Source organism: Perognathus longimembris, chromosome 9 (genome assembly GCF_023159225.1).
Source record: "Perognathus longimembris pacificus isolate PPM17 chromosome 9, ASM2315922v1, whole genome shotgun sequence".
Classification (NCBI taxonomy): Eukaryota; Metazoa; Chordata; class Mammalia; order Rodentia; family Heteromyidae; genus Perognathus; species Perognathus longimembris.
In genome coordinates this window covers 47,042,066-47,054,945 of record NC_063169.1, presented here as the reverse complement: position 1 = coordinate 47,054,945, position 12,880 = coordinate 47,042,066, and the positions used below count along the sequence as shown (strand labels likewise).

Below are 12,880 nucleotides of genomic sequence, written 5' to 3'. Positions count from 1 at the left end.
AGCCAAAATATGGAAACAACCCAGATGCCCCTCTACAGATGAATGGATCCTAAAAATGTGGTACCTGTACACAATGGAATACTACATAGTGATTAGAAATGATAAAATATTGGTATTCGCAGGGAAATGGTCAGAACTTGAACAAATAATGTTGAGTGAGACAAGCCTAGAACACAGAGAACAAAGGAGACTCCTTGATATATGACTGTTAGGACGGGGGGGAGGGGGGGCGGGCAGTAAAGACCAGGTCTGCTAAACAAAAAACTTCTTGTCAAATGGTATTTCCACAGGTTTGGGTCAGCGACCTTACATTATGTATCCTAAACCAAACAACTACCAAACATAAAAAGGTCTAAAATAGACCTCTCAATGGATCACAATAGCTTAACAGCTATGTATATATGATCATATAAGACAAGGATAAGCAAACTCTATTGTTCATATCATACTTAAAGTTCTAGGTGAATTTCCTTTGGCGTAGGCCATGTGGCTACTGTATATGATTTTGGTACACTGGGTATTGTATATATGCCTACCTGATCTAGGGAAGGGAAAGAAAAATGAAGGTGTAACATATCACAAGAAATGTACTCACTGCCCTATTATGTAACTGTACCCCTTTTGCATAACACCTTGTCAACAAAATTTAATTAATAAAAAGTAAAGCCACAGAGCAATAAAGTCCTCTCTCTCTCTCTCTCTCTCTCTCTCTCTCTCTCCCTCTCTGTAGGATTTTGGACATCCATTATGTTAATAAATCTCTATGGACATAGAGTTCTAAAATGAAACATACCTAGAGGGCAAGGTCAAAAAGAAGCTGGGGACTGATTAATTAGTTTTATGACTCTGGAAGATTCAGTAGAAATATACTCTAGTTTGGAGTTAGGATGTTTTCTCTGCAGACTAGCATACACTTCAAATTACAGCAGCCTGCTATAAGGAGGAACACCATCAAATAAAAAAAGTAAAGAGGTAATCTGAGAAGAACTGTCTGTTATGGCTACACAAGTGTTATCTTTATTTGTTCTCCTCAAAGCCTACATTTGAGAATACTGTGGGATCAAAATGACTTTTTAATAATATTTTAAGACATTTAATGATCTCTGGGTTATGGTTATAATGACAAAAGTGGAGAGGAAGGTGTCTTCTATTGGGCATTTGTTTTGTGCACAGAATCAAGGTGTTCTGACTGACTGGAATGGCATATGAGGACAAAAAGAGGAGCCCACCACTGTGAGTTAAATAACTAGGAAAAGGGAGCCATACCAATGGACACTGAAGAAATGTAGAAGGTACACCCTCACAGAAAGATTCCATGTGGTTTACTCTGGCCTCCTCCTAGTATTTATATTTATTTCCTTAAGTTTATTTTTTAGGTTTTTATGCACAATTTTGTCATTAAGTTAAAAAAAAACCTTTAAGGCCCACTCATAAACTTTGCAAGGCTTTACACTAGAAACTGAGAAACTGTGACTTCACCAGTTCCTAATCAACATCTGAGGAAAATAATCTGTATGTCTACAATAATACAACCACACTATTCCAATAGGCAAAATATTCTAGGTAGCCTGTTATACACAAATAATACTGAATAGATACCAAATATAGAATCTGTGGATACAGTATTGTATAGATAGTGAATACTGATTCACTATCTTTTACAGGGATATAACTATGAGATATGACAAGATTGCTCTCAAGAAGACATAATCGTGAAAGCTCAATGTGTATTATACATGTTCCATGATTGAAATATAACAGATTTTCATTTATGTATTAAATGATAACAAAATGATAAACACCAGAGTTAAAGAGGAAAAAAAGATCAATGTAAGCCAGAGAAATCAAATAAGCATGTGGAACTTATTCCAAGGCCACCTTGAGTTATATTACTCCATGCTGTTTTAAATGACTAAATGATTGTCCTGTAATTTTTCTCATCATTCCCACATGATCAACAATAGTTAAAATTAATAATGATCCTATGAAAACAAAAAGATATTAATTTTCCCAAAACAAATGCATACATTTAGAAAAATCATGATAGGAGTTTCATCAAACTTGACAAACTCATGCAAACTTTTGCCTGAAAGAAAAATGGAAACAAATGGTCAAGAGAAAGATTTTAATAAATAATGAAGAATATGTTCTACCAAATATCAATGCTGATTATGATTTTTTGGTAACTGAAAGAGCATGGATTACCATAGATATAGATCAGTGATTAAGGTCATGAGTGCAGATGACATTAATGCATGATAGTAAGAAAATGAATTCATTTTACAAGTGACATTTTTGAAAGGAAAGAGCAAATCTTTACAAAGCTAAAGAAATGATAAATATATATGATTACTAACTCAGATTATTGATTCTAAAGAAAAATAGATGCATAAGAGTGTAAAAACAACTATTACTTATAAAATAGTTATAAAAATATACATATTTTATGATCTATCTGAAGTTTCAACTTTGTGTTTAAAGTTTCTTTTTTTGTTGTTGTAGTCTTGTGTTGACAGAGATTTGGAGAAATCTAGAAGTGCATAACCTAGTAGCCCCAGATTTTTCATGGAAGTACAGAACACTCATTCTGAAAGCCTCTATTCAGGATACGCACAGTCCCAATTAGCAGGAAGATTTATATACTTTCTGGAGTGTTCATTAGGAATTCAGTTTGTACTGTTGAGTCACTGCACTGGAAATTTAAATTGATCCCTTATTTTCTTTGCTATAATTCAGTTCCATTATATGACATATGATTTTGATCTCCTTTCTCACTATAGTCAAAACTTCATATAAATAACAGTAAAGGAACTTTGCAGGTCCTGTGGATCTCTCATCAATTCCAATCTTCCCCAGTAACTGTTTTGGTATGAACTGTTCCCATAAATTGCTCCAATTGAGCCAAATTTTTCTTTTTCTTTTCTGTTTTTTTTTTGTGCCAGTACTGAGGTTTGAACTCAAATCCTAGGTGCTACTTCTGAGCTCTTTTGCTCAATGCTAGAGCTATAGCTGCACTACCTCTTGAGCCACACCACCACTTCTGACTTTTTTCTATATATGTGGTGCTGAGGAATCAAAACCAGGACTTCATGTATACGAGGCAAGCACCCTACCACTAGGCCATATTCCCAGCCCCAACAGATTTTCCTATATTCTTAGCTTTATTAAAGCTGGAGGTCTATGTAGTTACTTCAAAAATGATGAGTCTTCCTAATATTGAAACTAGCAAAAAGGAAAACAGAGAGAAGGAAAAATGTAAACTGGAGATAAGTTTTGAGTGCTGAACTCCAACAATACCACCTGTTCCCAAAGCCACAATTTCTCTCTGTCTCTGCCTGCCTGCTCTCTCTCTCTCTCTCTCTCTCTCTCTCTCTCTCTCTCTCTCTCTCTCTCTCTCTCTCTCTCTCTCTCTCTCTCCACCCATAACTCCCTCTCTTGTCAGTAATCAGGCTTGAACTCAGGGTCTGGGGACTGTTCCTGAGCTTTTTCCATTCAAAGCTAGCACTCTACCACTTTGAGTCACAGTACCAGTTCTGCTTTTCTGGTGGTTCATTGGAGAAACAAAAGTCTCACAGATATTCCTGCCTGGGCTGGCTTTGAACCACAATCTTTAGATCACAGCTAGAATTACAGATATGAGCAACCAGCATCTAGCTCCACAATTTCTCTTAAACTATAATTTTCTTACATTTAGAGGTAACTACTAGCCTGAATTTTACTATCATTTCCTTGCTTCTTTTCTAGTTACTGTGTATGCACACATTTTTAGTAATATTTTTAGTTTCACTGTTTGGTAAATTATTTCATCATCTGTTTTGTGATATGCCTTTTTTTGTTAAACTCTCTATACTTTAAAATCAACCATGTTCCTTATAGACACAGTTCATTCACTTTTACTATTTATAGTAATACATTAAATAAACATTTTACAGTTGAATTATTCATGTAATTTTGAAATTTTTAGTATCATTAATGTCCTCATAAACACATCTCTCCTAATAAATGTACCTATACTTAGTGTAATAACTTATCCTTAGTTGCTTTAGGACTGGGCTGGTACATATTTTATCAATATAATATCTAAGATGATGACCAATTTTGCCTGCTTTGTAATCTTTTTTCTTTTTTTTTTTTTGTTGCCAGTCTTGGGCCTTGAACTCAGGGCCTGAGCACTGTCCCTGGCTTCTTTTTACTCAAGGCTAGCACTCTGCCACTTGAGCCACAGCGCCACCTTTGGCCATTTTCTATATATGGGGTGCTGAGACATTGAACCCAGGGCTTCATGTATATGAGGCAAGTGCTCTTGCCACTAGGCCATATTCCCAGCCCCGCTTTGTAATCTTTAAACATAGTTTCTCCTTCATTATTTCCTTGTAGAGACTTCAGTACAATGTTAAATAAAAGTAATGTTAGTAGGCTTTTATGTTTCATAATCAATCAGCAAGTATGTTGATTCTATGGGAAATTTTTATAAGAACACTATATGAACATGAGAAAGTTTTTACTTATTCCTAGTTCAGTAATTAAATATCACTATTGTTATTCAACACTGTATAAGATGTCCTAGCCATTCAACAAAAAAACAAAATCTAGCCTATCTGAGCCATATCCGCTGAACCCATGTACCTCTGGATTTCCTTGGTCAGCCAGTAGAGATTTCAAGCAGACCAGAAGCAATGCAGAAGTTGAGGCAATGGTTAATGTCATTCTGAATCTCTCATAGTGAGATCATATGGGTCGTCTCTGTCATTTGATGTGAAACACTGCTCTCTTCAAGGTAGCATGCTCTACATAGCTCTTTTTGTAGGTTGCAGTGACCACTGTGCCCCCTCCTCTTAATATTCCTGTCACAGGTATCTTCCTTGCTCACAAACTGTGATGATAGTGCTTCTCTGTTATTTAACTCCAATTATAGAAACACTCATTATGTTCTTCTGTACCTAACTTCCATTTTATAAATAGTCCCTATGAAAATTACCTCTCCATAAATTACCTTAAATTGGGTGAATTAGCTAGTTGCTTTGAAGATCCCAAATAAACACTTGCCTACGATTAATATAACTGAGTAAATAATTAAGTCAATACAATCTAGCTTACTGTTAGATAAGTGTGCTCTGGTCTCTGTATTGCATATCATATATCCAAAACTTGAATGACTACATATAGAACTGAAATCTCACTGATATTTCAGAATTACAAGAAAGAGAAAATAGTAGAATATAAAATACAAGTGGTATTTCCTTCTTTTCTTTGTAATTTCCTAAATATTGAGTATCAAAAAGCATTTGTCATATTCCATTTACAGTAGCATATTTGCTAGATACTGTCTATGCAAATGATCTTTAGACATTTTATCTTTACACACCAAGGCAGAAGGTAGAAACAGAAAGATGTATTGAGCTGGGTGCTGCCTCATGTAATTCTAGCTACTCAGGAGGTTAGGATGTGAGGACTGTGGTTTGAAGGCAACCTGGACAGACATTCATGAGACGCTCTTCTCCAACTAACTAGAAAAACTGAGGTATGGCTTGATTGGTAGAGTAACAGCCTAGAGTGAGAAAGCTGAAAAAGAATGAGACACCGAATCCAAGCCCCAGAAAAAAAAATTGAGATGGAAAATTTTGTGCGTGCTAAAATCTCCCAGGGCAGTTTAAAGTAACTTAGGATGTTACCCTTATTGGTCTGTTATGAGGAAATTGTGCCTGCTATGCTTATTTTTCAGCATAATAATTACAGACGAATGATTAGAGTTGCATGAGTATCGAGAGTAGGTAGAATAAAAGTTATTGAAATGTATGTATAGAATATTTGATTATTCGAAGTTACTCAAGTAGTAATGTTGTAGCAAAATATCTTAAATTTAAATTACATTTATATAAAACATTTTGTGCTTGAAAATCTACACTGAGATTAAGATAAATTTGAAAATGAAGCTGCATAACAATTCTGCATTCAATAGTATTGTGGCTATAACAAATGGCTAGACATTGTGTTGCATTATCAGTGCTAAATACTCATGAACATTTGCAGAAGTAATGCAACAAAACTTTAACTATGTAAGACTCTGCTGCAAATGTACACAGCAGCAATGGACTGAGTAAATAAATCATCCATGCTAGTAAAGTATCAATGCTGTTTACAAAGCAGCTTAAATTCAATACACCAACTATATAAAAAATGATTGGTCATGACATTAAATATATATATACATATATATGTACATATACATATATACATATATACATATATACATACATATATACATGTATATATGTATATATACATATATACATATATACATGTATATATGTATGTATATATATATATATAGCTGGGCACAGTGGTTCATGCCTATAATCCCAGCATTCAGAAGGCTGAGGTAGAAGAATCACAAGTTTGAGGCCATCTTGGGCTAAATAGTGAAATATCATCTTAAAAATCAACCAAACTAATAACAATAGCTAGTGTATACATTTAACATAGGAGAATAGAATAGTCTTTAAAAGCGTTGTAGAATGGCCTTTATGGAGCTTTCTGAAATTGGGCTAAATTCTATGTATAATACAGTTTTGTTAGCCTACTTAGAAGTAAAAGGAAGGATGAATCATGTTGTTTACAACCCAAAGAACCTATGATTCATTGTTATCCAAAGTATCAACTAGAGAACAAATGGGATATGTGACTTCATACACATAACCGGAAAGGTCAAGACAATGACACATCTCTTTGCTGTGTATTACTCTTGAAAAAAGGAGGATAGATTTGAAAACATCAGCTTTCTTCCGGTAGAAATCGGAAATCAATTGGTATATATTGAACAGCTTTTTGTCTCCTGGAGAAAATGAATAACATGGTATATTATTTTAAGACATTTACCATTTGGATAAATCAAGTAAGGAAGATAATATGTACTACAGAGCTTTTTGTAAGCACAAGGTAAGAGGACCTTGTAAACTATAGAGAAATATAGATTTACAGTAGTGATTTAGTTAAAGTAACAATGCTTAAAGGGTAACATTTTCATCTGTGTTTTCAAGAGTTTCAGACTTGAGACTTTAGCTCTCTTCCGTTGATTGAAGATGGATATCTTCTTATGTGGTATATTGACTACTGATTGCAAGTATATTTTAAAAGGTTCTTTGGCATGCCTGTTTCTGAAATAGCAAAAATGGTGTTGCTCTAGATTCTGGAGAGTAATCAGCTTTGAGGTTCCCTTAATTAAAGAAGTATAATATTGATAATAAGGGAATAAACTAGAAAAGATTGTAGTTCAATAGTTCATTCTCTTATATTTATGTGGATAAAAACATACCTTAAATATTACTTTTATTTATCCTAAATGATTATAGTCAACTTTTGAAAGTATATGCTACTCAGTTGCAAAAAGAAACACAAGCAAAATAACACATTCTTGTTTCCTATTAGACTTCTTAAAGTTATTGATGACATTATAATCTTACTCAAAGTGGGGAAAAATTAACATGGAGATGTTTAAACACAGTTCTTAGACAAGGAATACTTTGTTCATGTCCCTAGGCTATAATGCCAATATTTTATTTATAAAGATTAATCTAAAAACTATCTCTATCTCTTACAGATCCTTTGTTTGAATCAGACCTGTGGATCTTGAAATTCGTCAAAAATATTTGGAGTTAAGATTGAGCTCATCATTACCTAATATAAACTTAAATATAAACATAAATTACCTAATATAAACTCAAAATAACATGATTACATTTTCACTTTGCTCTTTTCTCTCTTTACTTTGAGAAGGTAGTCAAGTGTTTGAACTTTTCCTGGTAGATGTCGTAAATACTATTTTTGCACGTCCACAATGTATTAGACAAATAAGGAAAATAACCTCAGTTGTCTCAACTGTGGCTACTATGCTTGAGCTTCCCCAGCACAGACACAATTTCCTGACTAGCTTGTGTTCTTAGCACCTTGGACAGTGCCCTGGCACACCACTTCTTAAATTTTGTATGGTGAAATGGTCATGCAACGATAACGACCGTCTCCTCTGTTATTGAAGATTATGAGTCACCATAGCTTCAACATACTTTATTTAACTGTAATGACTGCTTGCATGCCAAATTACTCTCAAATTCTTTTCTTTTCCCCTTTAATGTAAAAGGTAGTCTTGTAAAAAGAAAATCCCTTACACTAAAAATTCATAGTAGCACAAGTGCTTTCTTTCATGATATTTACCGCCACCCTTACAACATCACCATTGCAGTGGAAAAAAAAAAAACTGATTTCTACAATGGCCCTTTCCAAAGCATTTGCTGTTATTCTCACCCTCCAGCTCACAAAGGAATCCTTGTAGATATAAGGGAGACTCAAAACAATAAAAAATAAACATAAAAAAGAAGGAAAAAGAGAAATTTTACTTTCTTAAAAATAAATATTGTTACTGTGTAGCAGTATGCAGAAGAGTACGTTATGAAAACATACATTGTGAATTCCTTTTTAAGCTGCTATTTTATAATAGATACATTCTTCCCTGTTTCGTCAGTCACATCACTCCAATAAAGATTGTGGATCCCAGTAATTGCAACTGGTTTTTGTAATGGGGAAAAATCTGTCGCTCTGTAAAGAAGAATCGAAAATGTGCCAAGGGCAGGCTCGCCAGCAAACCATCCCCGTGAGCTAATATTTATGCACTAAATTAGTGGAGGCTTCGCAAGAACCCTTTGTCTGTGGGACGGTGGGCTTGACAAGCATAATCTATTTGTGGAAAAGACAGCGAGTGACTCCGCCCGTGCTGGGCGGGGGGCGGGGGGGCGGGGACCCCGCGTGGAAAGCTCGTCTGAGAATTAAAGTGAGTGAACAAAGAGAACTCCGGCTGCCGCGCGCCAGCGCCTCGCAGCTGCAGCCGAAGAGGCCAGGCCGCCGGAAGGCTGGCGGAGCCCGCCTCCTACAGAAAAGCGCTCAAGTAAATAATTGATGGAGATTGATCCGCGCCGAGACAAAGCTTTGCAGAAAATCAATGCATCCGATTTTAAAAGGTTTGGGGATCCTTTGCCAAGTACGGGAAATGTGAGTGGAGCAAGGACTTTGAGCTCTGATGCCAATCTTCCAGCTCGGGCGTGGCTCTGGCCTTTTTGTCTTCTTTCAGCCCATCCTCTACCCCAGCTCCCCGCCTTTCCCCACCTCTCACCCCCACCTTGTCTTTTCTCTTCAGAGTAACCTGTCTTTGGTTACTTCTCTCCGCCCGGCGTTCAATCCCGCCCTCTCTCAGGGCCAGCGCGGTGAGGTCAGCTCATGAATACCACTTCACTTCCTGGGGAGCGTCTGGCACGGCTTGGTACCTCGGTGCTAGCCTGCTGGGAGCCTCAGCTCCAGCCCAGCCGTGGATGGCCATTCAGGAGTGCTCTACCAGCCCAGCCGAGTCTTGAGGTTACCGCCATTGTTTGGGGGAAATCCAGTGTGTGCAACTAGGCAAGGGGGGTTGCTCAGGCAGAAAGTGGTTTATAGACACATAATACTACAGAGTTGAACTTTTCGCTGACAGAAATAAGCCCTGAGGTGCCCTGAATACCGGACAGAAAGCTCTGTGGATTTGCATCAACTTCTTGGAAACATCGCCTCTCCTGAGAAAGTGAGCAGTTACCTTGGATTTCTAAAAGGATGGGAATGAGAAATGGAGTGGATAAGTGGGCAGGTAAAGCTTGAGGCCCAAAGTGTTCATTTGGGCTGTGCTGGGGTGGCTTGGATGGAGATTTCCATGGGGGAAGACTCAAAGAAATGTGGCATTCTGTCATTTTGTGAGAAGCACGTGACAGTGTCAGGTACCTTAGTCATGAAACCAAGTTATGGCAAGCTTTGTTGGGGTTCAAGATATTTGGGAGGGGCAGCCTTCATTGTTATCTGATGGCTTCCCGGCTCCAGGGTAGTTTCATCTAATTAAAAATAAGTTTGCTTTGTCTTTGTAATTTTGGTGGGCAGATAGCATGAATCTAGCCCAGATTGATTAAACAGGCCAGGCAGTTTAGTAGGATTGTGGGTTTCTGGGAAGGATATAGAAAGTTGGTGGGCAGCTTCTTTTTTCCCCCATTACACTTATGTTTCAGTGAGTTGGAAGAAAAGCCCAGAAACAAAAAGGGAAGTGGAGAAGGAGGTTTTCAGCATTGTTTCTTTATAAAAGGAAAATAATTACTTTCTAACTTAGAGTAGACAATAACAGGAATGATGGAGGCAAAGGGACTAGCAAGGGACTAACTTCCTTTCTTCAAACTAGCTGATGTTGGGTGTTTTGGGTTTTTTTTTTTGTCTTTTTGTGTGTGTGTTTTTAAGAGAGTGTTGTGCCTAGTCATGCCTTTTCAGTGCTTTAGAGATAAATAATAATCCCAACGAGAAAGCACCAAATTGACTAGCTGACTGCATCACCAGAGAGGAGGAAAACCCATGAGACAGTACCTTGCTGTTTTACAGACTAAAGAAGCCAGTAATGGATTTATCTTGCAAAGATCCACAAAGGAGATTCATCTTATTACCATGAAGGAAGTTGGCATGTATCACCTTTTAGGTTCAGGGTCATTTTGTCTCAAAGTTTGACTGCATTCGAAGTAATTGGCACATTAAAGATACAAGTTAGCTTATTCAACCCTAAAACTACAAGGTAGTCTAGTATATATCACCTAAGATGATGCCTACAAATAAAAATACTTAGAATTACTTGTAAAACTAAACATGATTCTCAAAAAGTACAAAATGGACTATGTTGAAAAATCATAAAAACAACCATGTAGAGTTGCCCATCAACTTTTCTAAAATATATTTGTAGGCTGAAAAGGGGAGGAAATACTTGTTTAGGGTTGTGAATGGTTAATCATATAGATAATTCCTGGTGTCACTGTTTTCTTGAAATTGGGGTTGATTTAAAATCATTAATCATTTCTATTTCTTTTAGTCCTATTCTAAAGACAATTGTCTACATTTCTCTAAAATAGCATTAGGAGTTGGAAGTGTTTGAGAAAGGTGGCAGGTACCTGTAGCAAATCTCCTGTAGGTATTGAAACTCTTTTCTCCAGTTGAGTCATGGGAATACTAGTTTAAGGAAACTTTTCCAGTAAGGTAAGCTTTAAATACAGATTTGGTGCTGAGGAAAGGCAGCGTTGTGAAAGGCTGAGGTAGAGGCCATCTACTTTTCCCAACCTTATTTTTTCTTGTGTTCTTACTGCCTTTCTGACCCTCTAACCCTTCTGAAGACCTGCTATCTGTCGAATGAAAGCCTCAGCAGTTTCCGATCTGTCATTTTACTGACAGATGGAATACAGCGCCACCATGATCAAAAAGAGACGTGACAGCTCCGCATCCTATTCCTAGGTCAAAACCTCTGTGTTGAAAACCTTCGGGTTCTGCAGCTTCGTTTGTACAACACAACCGTGTCTGGTTCTTTAACAATGCAGACACGGTGCATCTTTCTCTTCTTTTGTTTCTTGCCCTCAGCTTAGCAAGCAAGGTTGGTGGCGATGAGGAGAGCAGAGGAGGATCTAGTGATGGACGATTCCAAGTCGCATCTGGTAGGCTCTTCCTAGACTGCCATGAGTCAGCCACCGACCGGGGGCGCTGCCCCTGCTGCAATCTCAGCCTCTGCCGCCGCCGCCACCGAGGCTCGCCTGCACCCGGAGGGCAGCAGCAGAAAGCAGCAGCGAGCTCAGTCACCCGCGAGACCCAGGGACAATTCCCTGCGACAGACAGCCGGGGCCACGCGATCCCCTGTGGGGGCCAGCACAAAACTCAATTCTGTCCGGCAGCAGCAGCTGCAGCAGGGGAACAAGACCCCTAGTCGCGCGGCGCCTCCAGCCGGCTCCCGGACGGGCGGAGGCGGGGCGGAGAAGGCGACGCCCCTGGCACCCAAAGGAGCCGCTCCGGGAGCTGTCCAGCCCGCGGTTGGTGCTGAAGCGGCCCCCACGGGGACCCTGCCCGCTGGGGGTGGCAGGAGGCCCGGGCCGCAGGAAGAGTCACCCCGGGGGATAGAATCAGGGCCTTCCAAACTCGGGGAACCCCTTCCGCTCGGGGAAGGGGGAGGAGGGGGTGGGGAAGGGGGCGGAGCCGGCGGCAGCTCCCGGGAAAGGGAGGGGGGCGCTGCGCAGCTGCCGCCGCCCAGGGGCTGGCGAGGGAAAGGCGTCCGCGCTCCGCAGAGGGGCGGCAGCGGCGGGGAGGGGGGCTCTCCTTCTCCATCCACCTCTACCGGGAGCAAAACCCCGAGCGCCAGCGGTAGAAACTCCGGAAGCGGCGTTGCCGGTGGCAGCGGCGGGGGAGGGGGCTACTGGAAAGAAGGATGTCTGCAGTCTGAGCTCATCCAGTTCCATCTCAAGAAGGAGCGCGCCGCAGCGGCGGCGGCGGCGGCCGCGGCTCAGATGCACACGAAGAACGGTGGCGGCGGCGGAGGAGGAGGCAGCAGCAATCGCGGCTCCCCGGTCGCTGGCGCCCCTGCCATTTGTGAGCCCTTGATCGTCGTCCCTTCCTCCTCCCCAATGGCGGCGGCAGCAGAGGGTCCCCCGCAGAGCGCAGAGGGCAGCGCCAGCAGCGGAGCCATGCAGGCGGCGGCGCCCCCTGCATCGCAGCCGCTGCCGCAACAGCTCCAGGAGCAGGAGGAGATGCACGAGGAGATGGAGAAGCTGCGAGAAGAGAACGAGACGCTCAAGGTGAGGAGGATGGGGGAGACCCTGGTGAGGGAGGGACGCGAGGGGGTGCCCGGGAGGATTAGGGCGTGTCCCGGCAGGGGTGTGTGGCGACTGCTAACTGTTCCGAGAGCCTTGCCTGGTGGAAGGGGGAGGGGGAGAACTGAAAAGATGGGGTTGTTCCTAGGCCTGGTTGGGATTGGAAACCGCGTTAGGGTTCATGGGAAACCAAATCTGGGCCTTCGTTTTAC

General features: G+C 40.3%; 1 protein-coding gene across 1 annotated transcript in view; it reads left to right on the top strand.

Moving 5' to 3' along the window:
• The first annotated feature begins 11,546 nt into the window (after positions 1–11,546).
• Positions 11,547–12,880, top strand: part of Soga3 (SOGA family member 3) — a 37,065-nt gene continuing 35,731 nt past the window's right edge. The window contains exon 1 of the mRNA XM_048354048.1: positions 11,547–12,653. Coding sequence (XP_048210005.1) covers positions 11,547–12,653 — 1,107 coding nt within the window. The remainder of the gene's footprint in view (positions 12,654–12,880) is intronic.